This window comes from Lactuca saligna, chromosome 9, assembly GCF_052625555.1.
Source record: "Lactuca saligna cultivar CGN05327 chromosome 9, ASM5262555v1, whole genome shotgun sequence".
Taxonomy (NCBI): domain Eukaryota; kingdom Viridiplantae; phylum Streptophyta; class Magnoliopsida; order Asterales; family Asteraceae; genus Lactuca; species Lactuca saligna.
In genome coordinates, this window is record NC_136425.1 from 49,511,429 (window position 1) to 49,528,073 (window position 16,645).

The window sequence follows — 16,645 nt, forward strand, 5'->3', positions numbered from 1 at the left end:
ATATAATATAACTAGATAGAAGTACTCATGATTTGGGAAAAAAACCTGAAGATCCGTGAGAGAGAATTCGGCTTTTCTCTAGTTGGAAATGCAACTAATGAATGAATATGGTTCAGATTTCTATATATAGTCCTGAGATTTTTTTGGCAGAAAATATTTTATTCCCGGATGAACTCTAATATCATAGAGTATTGGAATAATAGTGTTGCATAAAACCCTAGTGCATCCACACTCCTGATATCTCCTTAAGTGCTAAACGTGAAATACTCAAACCTATACCCAAAGTTTGGAATTTCACTGTAACTGTTCTAACTTCTATTGGCTTGATATGGTTTGTTCAGAATGGAAATTTCGGGTTGTCACATATTAGACTTGTTGGATTAGCGTCTAAAGTCCATAACTATTTTGGTGTGTACTTGACCCGATGGTGCATGGTCCTTTTGGGTTGTCTTCACCAAAGCAACTTGATAGGATGAATTACGGAGAGAGAGAGGATTAATTATGATTTATTAATATATTATGAGAATAATATATTAAAGGAGAAATCATATTGTTTAATTAATATTAGTCAATAATTAATTAAGAATTAATTTTGTGGCTAAAAGACATTAATTAAACTTAAGGTACTAGAACTGTCAATTGTATGATAGTTGAATATTGAGCTAATGGACTCCATATTAGACGGGTGGAAGAATTCTATGGGGAAACCCATTAGAAATCGTCCTAGGCCTCTAAGGAGGGAGTCCTGATGGGTTTGAGCCATAAGAACTTTCCTATGTGCACATGCAAACCCTAATGCTTGGATTTAGGTTTCTCTAATTAGACATGCAATGTATCCAAGACTTTCATTAATAGATCTAGTGTAAACAAACAATTCATAACATATGAAATCAGATCTAGAAGAATACCTTGAGTTGCTTGCTTGAAACTTCTTGTTCTTGGAGCTTAGAGTCACAATTATCACTCCTCTAATGGCTTACAAACACCTACTAGCAAGACGATGATTTGAGAGAGGGAGAGAGGTGAGAAATCGGCCCTAGGGTTTTCTCAACCATAGAGTGGCCGATTTCTCTTACCCAAGGGATCTATTTATACTATGAGCTGCTAGGGTTTCACCCTAAACCCTAATTGGATAACTTAGCCTCAAAGCAATCCAAAGATCCTTCTAGATGATAACCTTATCAAGTTGCTATTAAATTGGTAATAATTGATTATTTGAATTAAATTGGTAAATTGTCTTGCAAGTAATATTGACTAGGTCAAATTTAGATACTAATTGATTATTTGAATTAAATTGGTAAATTATCTTGCAAGTAATAATTTCCTTATATGATAATAATTGATTATTTGAATTAAATTGGTAAATTGTCTTGCAAGTAATATTGACTAAGTCAAATTTAGATAATCATTAAATTAATTGTTTTATTTAAATTATTTGCTATTTGATCCTTTGTGTTTTGAAACGTTTCAAAACTTGCCCTCAAGTTTTGGAATTTAAATTTTAATTTAAAAGTTTAATTTTAAAAGGTGTTAAATTCTAAAACCCTAAGTTTTGAAAAAGTTCAAATTGCACCCTTATGGTTTTATTAAATTAATTAAGTGTATAATTAAAAGATAGTTAATAAATCCATAGTGATATGGTTTACATTTAATTAAATTAAAATATAATTTATTAAATTAAATCACCTAGTATTTTAAAAGTGTAAAATACACCCTTATACTCTATATAACATTAAAAGTCTAATATTATATATGTATAACTTAAACTGCTAGTCTTACCGTTAGTAGGCCTCATTCACGAAGCTGGTTTATAAGGGGTGTTTAAGGAAATTGCCTATAACATGGCTATTGAATGGGTATCCACTCTTACTCACCGCACTCTTGACTAGTGGAGGGTCGGTAGCCGAACGGGTAGGATATGGCAAACACTTTCCATTAAAAGTATAATCAAGTATAAATTAACTAAATGTTTATACAAAATTCCCAATATTAGTTACTTTAGGCAAAAGTGAATTGATGCAATTCCATGAAATTACACTTTGTGCCCTTGCAAAGATGTTAGTGGAGAGTGTGTGGTTAACTGGCACACTAAATGGTTCTAAGCAAAGGTAGTAAAGGGTGACTTAATGTTTGTCATAGTTCGGTGGAGCGTGTGTGGTTAACCGGCACATCGAATAGGTGACTATAACATTGGGGGCACCATGTAAGTTTGCATGGTTATTCACACCCTGTTTGTGATCTTCGGCATCCCAGTCACAAATCGAAAAGTTCAATGAATCTCAAAGGATCTAGGAGTTTTTCAATACATTTAAAACTTAATCTCCTTTTCGTTTTTCATGGTGGAAAATTAGTAAATCGTCATTCACTTACCTTCAAATGTTCTGCAATTTGGGTTACGACATCCCTCTCCCAAGTTGTAGAGGGTTGTGTTGGGTCCTAGCCTTAATATCTCATTTGGGTGATTTGTTGAGGACTCAATTAATCAACTAACTTGAATTTTCTCCCGTTTTTTAGATGTCAAAGTATGACAACTATGGTCTTCCCAAATCCCGTGGAACAAGCTTTCCACATGAAAATGATATTCCACGATTCGATCAAGGAACACGAGATCATGCTTCACTTCCTCCACCTCCTCCTATTGTTCTCCCTAACCCACAAGTTCAAAGGCTTGAAAAGTTCAAAGTCACTCAAGCCCTTTTGGCAAGTAAACATGAAGAAGGAAAGTCAGTGTGTGCTCACATCCTATAGATGAAGTCATACATTGATATGTTAAGAATGTTGGGATCCATTGTCTGTGAGGAGCTGGCTGTTGACTGGGTTCTTCAGTCGCTTCCTGACTTATATAGTGAGTTCGTAAGAGAGTACTATATGATGAACCATGACGTGACCCTCATCGATCTCACCTATATGCTTGTTGCTGCTGAATCAGCAATGATTTGGCGCACTGGAAAAGCAAGGTTGATTGGTGGATCTGCCTTCCAGACCTCTATGGATATAGAAAATGGCAACAAAATGCATGTCATGGTCGAAAAGTTTGATCATAAGAGAAAGGAAAAGTCTAAAGTAGTTCCGTGTGCTGTTCCAAAAGAGTCAATTTGCTTTTATTGCCAAGAGAAGGGGTATTGGAGATGAAGCTGCCCAGTGTACCTGAGAGATCTAAGAGATGGGAGAGTCAAGACGTTTGGCTCTACTTCAGGTAAAATCCACTATCTAACTCCATTAAGTTCCTATTCATTGATTCGTAATACATAATGTGATAAGATTACATTTGAATGTTTTGCAGGATCAATGAAAAGAGAGGAAGCTTGATGGAAGAGCAAGATGAGTCTGATCACGAAGAAATGGATCACGATCGCATGGATTCAAAGATCAGATTTTGAGCTTAGAAAGTTATTATAGAGTTGTTAGGAATATTTGATTACATAGTTTTTCAGTTGATTTTACGTCAAGTTGTAGAAGCATACACATACCATCAATAGGTAACATTTACATTTCATTAAACATTGTTGCCTTTCTATATTAATTGAATGTATGAGGAAAAATATGTCTTTTTTTTTTTTTTTTTTTTTTTTTTTTTTTTTTTTTTAAATTTATGCATTTTACATATTGGTTTTCATATAGATTTAATGAAATGGTAAAAATCCTCTTGAACCTATTAAATTCTAGGGATTGGACTTTTTTTTTTCTTTTACAACAATGTACTTTCAGACTTTTTTTTTTTATTGAGGCGTTATAGTCTGAAAATTCTATCAAATTATAGCATTGTTCTTAAGATGTTTTCCTTATAAGGGCATTGTACTTTAATGATGTGTGGTGTAAACGTATGTACTTTACCTTATCATGGTGTGACGTCTTCCCTTGGTTTATTTAACTTCTACTAAAAATATTTTCTAGGGTCTTTACTTCTAATCCTAAGGATCCACATTATAAAGTATATATCCACATTAGAAAGTATGCATCATTATTAAACAATATTGTCTTATTTTGCATAGCTCACTTAAAAATATCACCTAATTTGTCTTAATATGTGTAATGATTATTGCCCTACATTTTAGTCATTCTCAAAGAAAGTTCTACACTTGGAAATTATAAAGTTGGAACTTGATGATTATTGTCTACATCTATAAACAAGTTTTTAAAAACTTATAAACAATTTTTATAAAGAATTTTTTTGACATTTATAAACAATTTTTATAATTTTATTTTTTTATAGCATCTTTTATTTATTAATAGTAAAACATATTTTAATCTTAACTTTCATTTCTATTTTATTTTATTGTGCTTATGTATGTTTCTTACAATAACCTAATTTTAATTTTATCATATAACAATTGCATTTTCATGATTAACGTTCAATTTTATATTTCATTATATATTTTTATTAATCTATATGTAAATAACATTGTTCATATTTTTAAACCTTTTTATATATTAATTTAAATCAATAATTATAAACTTACCCGCTAATCACCTAACTTTGTAAGTTAATAACTGGTTGAAAATACTTTATTGATGGTTATGGTTTGATGTATCAATATTTTTTATTTTGCTAACTATGATTTCTCACGGGTTATAATATATATATATATATATATATATCAATGTTGTAATAATCATTCGACTGTAGCTTAATGGTCGACTGATGTTAGGGGATTAATCGGTATTGGCGGGGATTCATCGTGGATTAATCGGGGACCATAAATTATTAATAAAATATTAAAATTAATCAAATATTAATATATCTTAAAAAAACAAGTACTTCAAAATTAGAAAATAAGAAATTTTATAATTTGAAATTTTAAAAATACAAATATTTTGGTATAATATTTGAAAATTTTTGAGTAAAAAAAGTTGATTTTTTGAATTTTAGTTTTAAATTTTTAAAATTTTGACTTTTTTGATATTTTTGACTTTTGTTGACCGATTAATTACACCAAGACCGATTAATCTTAAATTTCCGATTAATACTTTAATCCTTGACGGATGGAGAACGTCAAGCGATTAATCCCGATTTCTGCAACCATGATATATATATATATATATATATATATATATATATATATATATATATATATATATATATATATATATATATATATATATATATATATAAACAAAATTGTATATTTAAATTGTTAGTTTTGTTTAGTGTTTACAATTTTAAGCTCGTTATATAAGTTATTTTGTCATGTTATTCAATAGTTATTACCACCTTAAAATATAAAATTAAAACATTGCTTCAATGGAATTATTTTGTAAACAAAAAGCACTGTGTAACTAATTTTTTTACTAAACGTCAAAATTAATCTATATATTTTTTATTTTAAAATCTTACAATAGAAAATTAGAAGAAGTCGGTATATATTATTACCAATTTGTACTAACCAAACTTGTTGATAGCCTAATATACTAGTAACAAGTATTTCTGGTACGATACCGATAGAAATTTTTTATACCAATTATACTTAGTAGCGTATACGGTTTAAGGAAAAACAAATTGTACCAATTACACCTCTACTTTTGCATCTACAAATACAATCTCTCTCTTAAAGGGTGTTTGAGATTACTTTTCAAAATAACTTTTTGGATTATTGTTTTTTTCAAAAAGTTAAGTCTAGAAAGATGTTTGACAATTTTAAAAGTTTTTTTTACTTTTTTCCAAGAAGAAAAATGAGTTGTTGTAAAAGGTAAGAACTTATTGGTGATTTCTGATTTTTTGACCTTTGTCTCCTTCAAAGTTATTCAAACACATTAAAAAAAAATTGAAGAAAAACTATAAGTAAAAAATTCCATTAAGTTTAACTTTGAGTAAAATGCACGAATGATCCTTATGGTTTGCGGTAATTTATGCGCTTAGTTCTTAACTTATCTTTTTAACTCGGAAGGTACCTACTGTTTGTTTTTGTTACGCGTTTGATCATTACTATTTTTTTGTTACACGTTTGATCCCTATTTTAGCTAACAAGACTATTATTTAAATAGAAAAAAATGATAAGATATGTAAGGTAAGGTGATGAGGTAGGATTGTGGGTGTTTAAATAAATGAAAAATATCAAGGGAAAATAGTCTTTTTAGGTTACAGGGACCAAAGGCGTATCAAAACAAGCAATAGAAACCTTCCGAGTTAAAAAATAAATTAGGGACCAAATATGAAAATTACTCTAAACTATAGGGACTATTCGTGTAATTTACTCTTTTAACTTTTTAGATCAAAAAGTAATCCAAACACCGCCTGACCCTCTTTCTAGATCGGAAAACGTTTATTGTATGGCCGCCAATTCACAAAGCCGGGGAATCGCGAGTTTGGGGAAGCGATTTGTCAGCTAGATCCGAAGCTCATCTGCTCGTGATTCGTCACTGAATCTCAGGTATTCTAGACTAACACCCCCTAGAATTCAAAATATTCTCACATTGTTGGTTAGTTGAGACGGAGGAAGATATGTATTCGTTTAATCATTAATGTTAGGCATCGGATACACACATATCATAAAATATATACGCAACAAAAAATCTCTGAAATTAATTCTTCTGGATCGCGTATGTGGATTTTGCTGAATTAAACCTAAACATTATTGTTGAAGTCTTCATTAAATTTCTCATTTCCCCCTTTTTTCAGTTTCAACATTTGATCCACAAGATCTAAGGCGGTGGTTCTGGCTTCTCAGCTATCAGTTCTTCATTAAATTTCTCATTTGGTTTCGTTTATAATCCGGACCGCACTTTTAAATTCCGATATGCCGATCTCGTTTAGCAGACTGGGAAGCTCGCTTCCGTTCTCCAGATTCTTTAGGTACTTCGTCTCTCCAACGTGTATGTTTTACTCTGTGTCCATCAATTTTCTGTTTTCTTGAATTACCGTTTCTTTATTGCTGTAAATTGGCGAGGTGTTAATAACTTTGCACACGTTAATTTGGAGGTTATCGATCAATCTACTGCTTGGGGGATTACGTTCATATTATGTTTTTCAAAGTAGTTTATTAGGGTTTGTTTTCATTTCAATATGCAAAAGCTAATCGGATGCAGTTTTAATGAAACAGATAAGAACAGTTATGTATGATTAAATTTGATTGCTGATGTGTGATGTGGTTTTGAACTCTATTATCATAGGCAGGTTGAGCATGAGATGGAGACTGTGGTCAAAGTACTCCAACCTGGACCTTTAGGAATTATAGAGCACAAGTTTTCTGCTGAGGAGATTGCAAAAGCCAATTCTACTGTTAAAAAAGCAGTAGAGAATTGGAAGAGGAATGCAATCATAGAAAGAAATAGGCCTCTTTTGAAAGATTATATCAATTAAAGACATATCATTTGTTCATATTTTCTGATGCAAAGAATACTTGTGGGTAACAGTAAGCTCTCATCATCCTTCATTCTGCCTGTAGATGATTCTTGCTACTAATTATCAGATTATTATGCTTTCTAGTCACTGTTGTTCATTGTTTATACTGATTGATTGAAAGATTATGTAAGGCCTGAAATGAAATTGACATGGATACATTTTTGAATGATCTTAATACATATATCAATTAGGAAAACAGTAGAGAGATTTTATAGGCTAACATCTGCCAAAACACCCCTCAATATATAGCAATTACCTTTACCTTTTCAGTAGCTGGGTTAGTTCCCCCTTGAGATGGAGTGACATGATATTCGAACCACCTAACAGTTGTTGGCCTATAAACACAACTGGTACACTTGGCTTACATCCTAATGCTTTCAGCTCATCCTCCAGTTGCTGCCCATTAGGATGTTCATCTAGCTCATAAACCACAGGATTTGACCCAAAGCTATTAATCAAAGTCTTAATGCTGTGACACATACAACAAGAAGTTTTACTGAATATAACCACTGGCTTTTCAGCAACCACCCTTGTAACCATGGCCATTATCTTCAAGAAAACTCTTGACACAAGCCTTAATGACAAGTCACAACTTTATATAAAGATTTTTTAAAAAAATGTTTGTTACATCGAATTTGATGAACATGATAGAAAGAATATGGTTCGGTTGGTTAATGATTATTCTTGGCTTTGTTAAGATGTGATGCTTTTCTTTTTGTAAAGTTGTGAAAATGTGGAGGATTGTATATTGGCACACAAGAGGGAATGAGGGGCTGCTTCTTTTTCTCCATATAGTCATGTATGGGTAGTAAATTTAGTGAATGAGTAACTACCGATATCTTTATGGACAGAATAAACCATCTAATGAGACTTAATCATCATTTACTATACATTCCAATCCATAAAACAAATTCTACAACATTCATCAATATCAACAATATTAATAAATTTTAACACGAGTTGAGAGGAAAAAATAGAAATACGTAAAGGGTTAGTGTCTTAATAAACTAAGGCAAACCTTGTTTTTTTGGCTTTGGTGAGTTTTGAAAAGTTAGCTTCTATTTTATAAGTAATTTTTGTGGTCTTACCTAACACTAAATTACAATACACTAAAAAGAAGAAGCTAATTTATGCATTCCAAACACAGGTTGTGTTTGGTGCGTCATAACTATCTAATAAGTTAGTTTTTTTTTTTTTTTTTTTTTTTTTTTTTTTTTTTTTTTTTTATATAGAATCATGTTGGTTAAAAAGTATATAAATTAGTTTATTTTTAAACAATTTAAACTAGTTTTTTAAGAACTTTTTTAAAATTTCTTAAATATACTTTTAATTAATTACAAAAACATAATTTTTTTTAAATGTTTTTTATATCATTTTATATATTTCAACCAGTTTTATTAAACTTTATGTTTATCAGTTGGTTTATAGGCTACTAACTAGCTTTTCAGCTAGTACCCTAAACATAAGTCATTTAGTTTAGGTTCAATAAAAAAATAACCATATATAATTATCCACTTTAATTGTTTAACCCATTAAAACCATTAATTAAAAAAAGAAGCAGCCATACAAAGATAATTAATTTCACAACCTTATCCTTTAAGTTTATTTAGTATGGAGATGATGCCAAAAAAACCTGAAGAGATTGTCGCATCAACAACTTCACTCCACCACCACTTAGGAGGGGTGGTGTTGTCTTCCATGATGAGAAAGAGGGAGGGAGAGGTGGTGTTGCCACACCAGCCTCATGCCCTTGGCGTGATGGCCATACTCGATGGTTTTGGAGCCTTTTCATATATTCCCTATTTCTAGTCACTTCATGATCATCAATGACATACCTAATTTTTTTTCATACATGTACATAAATTAAAAATTATTGATACATGATGACATGTAAATGTTTAGGTTAGTGATGAATCCCTTTTTGGCATCTTGAAAGGTGGAGATAATGTAGCCTTTTATGTTCCCCATATCAAGATTCCTAACCTTTTAGTTTAGGAAACCCAAAATAAAAGAAAATGGAAGTTTGGAATACAGAGATGCTTATTTCAGCATCATAGCTAAATTATATATGCATAAATTGATTCTTGTTGTTTAAAGCATCAGATGGGTAGATGGGTGGTAATCAGTTCGGATAAGATTAGAAGTATATTTTGATTAGTTTAATTATCTGAAAGACATCCATATGTTTGCAGCGAGTCGAAGATATCTTCCAAACTTCATACTATTTAAAATAAACAAGCATTAAAAAGTATTTTAAATATCTTTACATCCATTGTAGATTTGCCCAAGGAAGATAATGTAGATAAAGAACATGTTTGTATAACTTGGATACAAAAAAGTGATGATTTTGTTAAGCTTTTGTTGACTTCCTTTACAATTATGTTCTCTTGTTTATATTTTATAGTTACTTTTCATCTTCTAGAGTTTGAGTCGTGCATGCATAGGTTTGTTAAAAATCCTTCAAATGCCAATTTTTTTTTTATTTTTTTATTTTTATTTTTTTTTATCATATTCGAGTTTCTTCCAAAACATTATACATTCATCTTGATTGTTACTTATCTAGAAGACTCATTGGCTCATAACAATTGGCCAATGCATCCTTATAAACGAGGCATCATAACTTTACTGCGATTCTTGAACATTATTCGTCGTCTACTCATCCATAGATTCTACTTGATAACAACTGAATAACTACAGTTTACATTATTAAATGTCAGCAAGCGGAACACGTTTCCAAAATTTCCCCCTTTGACAATTGACATAGTATTTCTCCACTAAATTGAAGAATATATGCTCCTCCTATGTCGACTTGTTTATAATATAAATCATTGTTTTCAAGCAGATCTTCAAACCATGCTTTTCCAAAATTAAAATATCCAAAACAAAAAACTTATATTTTTTACAAGTTTTCAATGGGTTTAGATTCTCCCTTTTACCCTTAGTGTAGCCTATATAAGATGCAAACAAACTTCAAATTTAAACAAGTTAGCAATCTTACCTTGATTGATAGTTTTTAGCAATCATAAATGGATAGGGTGAAGGATTTGGCGTCCAAGAATGCTGCAGTTATTTTCACGAAAAGCTCGTGTTGTATGTGTCATAGTATCAAAGCGTTGTTTTATGATCTTGGTGCAAGTCCTGCGATTCATGAAGTTGATCATGATACCAATATGGAGTGGGCCCTACGGCGGCTTGGTTGTAATCCGGCCATCCCTGCAGTGTTTGTAGGTGGTAAATATATAGGTTCGGCAAGAGATGTTATTTCTCTTCATGTTGACGGGTCCTTGAAACAAAAGCTCATTGAAGCACGAGCTATATGGTTCTAGCACATGTATAACATGTGTGCTCAATAATTGCTTTTACTAGGTTTAATGTTTTGTTAGAATACTGAAGACGATGTCTAGGAGCCGTTCTTTTTTGTCGGCTTCGTTGACAATATTGTATTGGAGTCAAACTCCAAATGAGTTTATTTTCGTTTTTGGTTTTCTATATATATAATATTGGTTGTCTTATGACCTTGTGCATTACTATTATCTTTTTTGAATTCGAAGACAAGTGTTGTGATGCATCCAACTTATTCTAATCGATAAAATTAGTGCGAATTTAAGCATTTTGGAATGGAAAAAACTACATTTTTGTCACTTGTTAGATTTTATGAGTGTATATGGTTCTAGGATGATAGGGATTCACGTGGAGGATTATTACATACTAGGCTTGATATGCTCAAGGCATGTGGTGTTGGTCGTGAGTCTCCCGGCCAATGATGGATCGATGGTAAGATCAATGTGTTTTGTGATTTTAGCGTTCTAGTGGATTAGATGTTATAACTGTGTATCATGAACCAGTGAGTGTATGACTCATGTGGGTGGGACCTGGTAGTCATATGATTGAGACTTTTTTGTTTCAAATCATTAGTATTTGTCATGGTTGGGTATTGGTCTTGAAACTTCAGACTTGAAGTTCGATGCAAATGTCTTGAAGGATTTATAGGTGCTTGTAGAACTGGGATGGAGCAAGATTCTTGGATTAACCACTATTACGCTAGTGGGAGTAATAGGGTAATGATGACTTTGCAGAAAGTGAATTGCGTACATGAAGTCTTTTTGTACAGGAATTCTATATTGAAATTTGTTGGAATCCACGATGAAGATGCTCGGATAATTCATTCTACATGTTTCGGCAGTGATCCTAGTCGGGTACTAAGGGTGAGTATGACAAGGGTATGATTCTCGGTTTTAGTACATGGTTTTTATAGTTAGATTAATGGGTGTATGGGCAACAAAGTATATCGTTGGAGCCATGATGAAGGTCAGGCTCGGATAGCCTTTGTTAGTTAGACTCTTGGTTAGAGTCTCGTGGGTAACCGTGTGTGAGAGGGACATCTTCAACAATCAGTCATGGTTTCTGCATTTCAATCTTTTAGTAGGTCATCCTGCAACTAGGAAGATCTCAGTTAGATCGGGTCTACGAATTTTTGGTTAGTGGAATGTGATGTATATGTTGATTCAGCATCAGTGGTTGAGACCCATGTTGGGAGTCACCTTCGTATTCGAGTGCAAGGTTGCTGGCATCGCCGAATGGTCGGGGATCCTATTCTAGTGAGATAATGCAGGGTCTGAGGGGCTTTGGTCGGTTGGGTTATCGATTAGAGTCAGTTTGGTTGTGGTTTGAGTGATTTTGTTTGTCTGGAAGTCGGGCATGGTATAAGGTTATAAGATACAAACAAAGTAGTAGAACTTTCTCTTTGTTGGTTAAAGGGGCGGTGTGTTAAGATTCGTTCTTCACCAGGGTATGCGGTTTTCGCTAAGATTGGGTTTTAGTAGTTGTATCGGAAGGTGGTCGTCTGTGTGAGATGATTTCTTATGTAACAACTAGAACCCTAAGGTACTAAATTCTTTCAATTTTGCATTGTGAGGGTCCTCACGACATAATTTGTTTTAGGGGGGAGGGGTTCACATCATGAGTGACCATTGACCCGTATTTTAGAGTCTTATGATGTGATGCATAAGTTGTCACGACGTGAGCGTGGCTTAATGACCACAAACCCAAGTTTTAGGCTATTTAAGGGAATGAGAGGCTAAGGTTAACAATCCTCAGTCTCTCTCACCCTCTAAGCCTTTGGAAACCCTAGTTTTTACGTCATCTTGAGTTATTGAATATTTTGCTTGTCGAAAGGAAGGAAAGGAGAGAAGAAGTATATTGGGAAAGAAGTTGCATAGGATCATCATCATCATCAGCTTTCATCTTGTTTGAACCATTGTAGGTATCAAGACTCAAGCTTTATTGCATTGCATGGCTAGATCTAGGCTTTTGGTTCATTTTCTTATGTTTTGACTTGGTTAGAGTGGAGTAAATCCATAATATTAGAAACTTTATGGATTCAAATGGTCCTTTGAGTCTTATATCATTTAGATCTGCGATTTGGTGGAGTCTTAGAGCTTGCAAGAGGACTTGCAACCATATTTGTGATGGGTTTTAGGTAAAACAAATAAACTAGAAAACAATTCCTAAGTTCACATGCAACCTACTTTGGATCTATGTTTTATCTATTGAACATACAACTTTGAATTGCAAAACAAGAACCTTAGAGGAGAGAGGCTATAATCGAAATCTACAAACTAGGGTTTAGTAATTACATACCTTTCAATTGTTATAGTAAACAATTGATGATTCCCTTGATCTTGATCTTCTTGGAAGCTTAGCACCACAAGTGTAATGCCTCTAATGGAATCACACCCAAACTAGCAAGAAGGAAATTAGAGGAGAGAGGGAAGAGGGAGTATGCAAAATTTCGGCCCTTAGGGTTTCTTCCAAAGAAAACAGTGACCAAAACATGAACCAGGAGGCTCCTTATATAGCTGAGGGATCTAGGGTTTAGGAAAACCCTAGTTATCCTTTGCTTAGGGCCTAAGCAAACCCAATGGCCTTATCCAAGCCCCTATGGACGAAATTATTAGGGTTTCCCCTAAAGTTTTCGTCCACCCTTATCCAAGGGGGTTCTGGAGCCTTCCACTCAACTATTAGATAATTGCAAACTAGTCCCTGCACCTTATAATTAATTCTTTTAACCCCAAAATTAATTCTAATTAATTTCTGGCTAACAACTAATTAAACCAAATGATTTCTTATTAATATATTAATCTTTTAACATATTAATTCATTTATATTAATTTATTAATCTTATAATAAATTAATATCTCTCCTTTCATAATTTCCTTGTCCGGTTGCTAGGTTTGAGGGCAACCCAAAAGGACTGTGCTGCTATCAATTCAAGTACATACCAATTATAGTTATGGGCTTAGACACCTAATCCAACAGTCTCCCACTTGGATAAGTCTATAACTATAATTGCTAGTATGCCTTCTAAATTTGACCAGCAAATTGTAGCTTCCAAAAAGCTGCTGTCGAACTCTGACCCAGTCAGTTACGTGTCCTAAGATAAGTGATCATATAATCCTTCGTTCTGCTAGATATCCCTAGACAAAAGACATGGAATGCAATCAACCTCTTTGTCCAGAATCTATGTTTCCCGATTCCTGATTAGTGATGATGTAGGACTTCTAATCGAACACATCAATTTAGTCCTGGCTGGGCCCAGCACATAAGTCAACACCAAATCATCGAGGGGCCCATAGATATCGCTTTTTCCCATTAAGGAAAAAGGAACGAATAAACATTGACTCATATGCTTGTATCTTTTACTCATCAAATCATACATGATAATACGTTTTATAACACCAAGTTACTGATGCGTTTTCGTATTACCAATGCATAACCGACTTGCAAATTACAACTCATATATCTCTGTTTCAAGATTATAAGATATTATCGTCTCAGTATTACTCGTGATGAATTCCATGAAGTAATACTCTGAGCGAGGGTTTATCCAATACTGAAATCTCAATTTCTGAGTACTCATGAACGTTGCAGCAAAATCTATTGCCATGTCTATCCTTAGACAATCTACAATCCAGTTCATGACAGTCTTGATTCACTACTTACTTCCAAAAGTACGAGCGACTGTGGAGTTTGAATAATCTTATTATTCGGGAAGTAAAACATGCAAAAAACGAAACACAATAATAAACAATTGACAAAAGGTAGAACCCAAACTTATAAATAATACTTTATTATTTAATCACCAAAAGTCAATTACATTTACTTTGTTACAAGTTTCAGAACAAAACTAATCTAACTACTAAAACTAATATCATCTTTCAGTCTTATGCTCCGAGCATGCTGAATATGCTTAGCCCTACTCAGACCCTTTGTGAGGGGATCTGCTGGGTTATCTTCAGATGATACCCTCTTCACTATAAGATGGCCTTCTTCTACTCTATGTCTGATAAAATGGTACTTTCTGTCGATATGTCTGGTTTTACCATGATCTCTCAGTTCCTTTGTCAAGGCAACCGCTCCTTCATTATCGCAGAACAGTTCCATAGGCTCCTGGATGGTTGGAATAACTCCGAGATCCCCGATGAAGTTCCTCAACCAAGCTGCTTCTTTCGACGCTTCACTTGCTGCTATGTACTCTGATTCACAAGTAGAATTAGCCACAGTATCTTGCTTGGAACTCTTCCAAGTAACTGCTCCTCCATTTAATAAGAATACCCAGCCTGACTGAGAACGGAAGTTATCTCTATCCGTCTGAAAGCTGGCATCACTGTAACCATCCACTCTCAAAGTATCATTGCCGCCAAGTACAAGGACCCAGTCCTTCGTTCTTCGCAAATACTTGAGTATATTCTTCACGGCTATCCAATGAGCTCTACCTGGGTTTCCCTGATAGCGACTGACCATGCTCAAAGCAAATGCCACATCAGGACGAGTACATGTCATAGCGTACATGATCGATCCGACAGCGGAAGCATAAGGTACACGACTGATGTCATCTATTTCCTCATCTGTACTCAGGCATTGAGTCTTACTCAATTTGGTATTGCTCTGGATAGGTAGCTCTCCCTTCTTGGAATTTTCCATACTAAACCTCTTTAGTACCTTATCCAAGTATGTGCTCTGACTAAGTCCAATTAGTCTCTTCTTTCTATCTCTCAATATTCTAATCCCAAGAATATAGGCGGCTTCTCCTAGGTCTTTCATGGCAAAACACTTTCCAAGCCAAGACTTAACTTCATTCAAGGTTGGAACGTCGTTACCAATGAGTAATATGTCATCGACATATAACACCAGAAAAGTTACTATACTCCCACTAGCCTTGATATACACACAAAACTCATCTTCACTTCTAGAGAAACCAAACTCTTTGACTTTCTCATGGAAGCAAAGATTCCAGCTGCGAGATGCTTGTTTCAATCCATAAATGGATTTCTCAAGCTTGCATACCCTATTGGGAAACTTTGCATCAACAAAACCCTCTGGCTGACTCATGTAAACATCCTCAACCAACTTCCCGTTAAGGAAGGCAGTCTTGACATCCATCTGCCAGATCTCATAGTCATGAAAGGCAGCTATGGCGAGCAATATCCTAATAGACTTAATCTTATCCACCGGCGAAAAAGTCTCATCATAGTCAACCCCTGGGGTTTGAGTGAAACCTTTTGCAACCAGTCGAGCCTTGAACGTATGCACATTCCCATCCATGTCTGTCTTCTTCTTGAAGATCCATTTGCACCCAACTGTCTTCCAACCTGGTGCACTATCAACCAAATTCCAAGCTTGGTTGTCATACATGGACTTAATCTCGCTGTCCATTGCTTCTTTCCACTTGGAAGCCTCTGGGCCTGCCATTGCTTCCTTATAAGTGACTGGTTCATCTAAGTTTACCAGTGTTCTGTCACTTATGAATGTGTCACCATCTGAAGTAATATGAAAACCATACAACTCAGGTGGCACACTCACCCTAGTGGATCTTCGAAGCGGTAATGATTTATCAACCGGTTCAACAGGGACTGTTTCCTCTGGTTGAGTGCTAGTGTCATCTAAGGTTCCTTCATTGGCTGACTCTTGAATCTCTTCAAGGTGAATGGTACTCCCACTGTCCTCTTTGAACATGAGCTCTCTTTCCAGAAAGACTCCTCTTCGAGCTACAAACACCACGTTTTCACTAGGTCTGTAGAACAAATATCCAAAAGACTACTTTGGGTAACCAATGAAAACACATTTCTCACTTCTAGCTGCTAGCTTGTCGTGAGTCTCTCGCCTTACGAAAGCTTCACAACCCCAGACTTTAATATGTGCTAACGAGGGAACTTTCCCTGTCCACATTTCGTGAGGTGTTTTGGCAACCTTCTTTGTAGGGACAAGATTGAGGATGTGGGCAGCTGTCTCTAAGGCATACCCCCA

General features: G+C 34.2%; 2 protein-coding genes and 1 pseudogene across 3 annotated transcripts; 2 read left to right on the top strand and 1 right to left on the bottom strand.

The window, feature by feature from the left end:
• Positions 1-6,426: 6,426 nt before the first annotated feature.
• Positions 6,427-7,928, bottom strand: LOC145015467 (monothiol glutaredoxin-S2-like). 2 transcript variants are annotated; one of them, XM_078973943.1, is made up of 2 exons: positions 7,602-7,928; positions 6,427-6,869 (listed from the first exon to the last, which is right to left on the bottom strand). In XM_078973943.1, exons 1-2 carry the CDS (start codon positions 7,883-7,885, stop codon positions 6,818-6,820), a joined length of 336 nt encoding a protein of 111 aa, XP_078830069.1. In that variant the 5' UTR covers positions 7,886-7,928; the 3' UTR covers positions 6,427-6,817. The 2 variants fall into 2 exon arrangements, with proteins under 2 accessions (XP_078830069.1, XP_078830070.1); XM_078973944.1 differs by lacking the exon at positions 6,427-6,869 and adding an exon at positions 7,257-7,472.
• Positions 6,651-7,426, top strand: LOC145015469 (zinc metalloproteinase aureolysin). Its single transcript, XM_078973945.1, has 2 exons — positions 6,651-6,790; positions 7,108-7,426. The coding sequence occupies exons 1-2, from the start codon at positions 6,735-6,737 to the stop codon at positions 7,295-7,297; spliced, it is 246 nt and encodes an 81-aa protein (XP_078830071.1). The 5' UTR covers positions 6,651-6,734; the 3' UTR covers positions 7,298-7,426.
• A 2,278-nt stretch (positions 7,929-10,206) lies between the features above and the next one.
• On the top strand, positions 10,207-10,851 carry LOC145017307 (glutaredoxin-C11 pseudogene; annotated as a pseudogene).
• Positions 10,852-16,645: the final 5,794 nt, after the last annotated feature.

Bases quoted from the DNA above. Each gene is read 5' to 3' on its own strand.
- LOC145015469 (XM_078973945.1), top strand. From the start codon at position 6,735: ATGCCGATCTCGTTTAGCAGACTGGGAAGCTCGCTTCCGTTCTCCAGA. The intron at 6,791-7,107 runs GTACTTCGTCTC...CTATTATCATAG, and splicing joins CCGTTCTCCAGATTCTTTAG to GCAGGTTGAGCATGAGATGG.
- LOC145015467 (XM_078973943.1), bottom strand. From the start codon at position 7,885: ATGGCCATGGTTACAAGGGTGGTTGCTGAAAAGCCAGTGGTTATATTC. The intron at 6,870-7,601 runs GTAAAGGTAATT...GCCAATTTACAG, and splicing joins CTAACCCAGCTACTGAAAAG to CAATAAAGAAACGGTAATTC.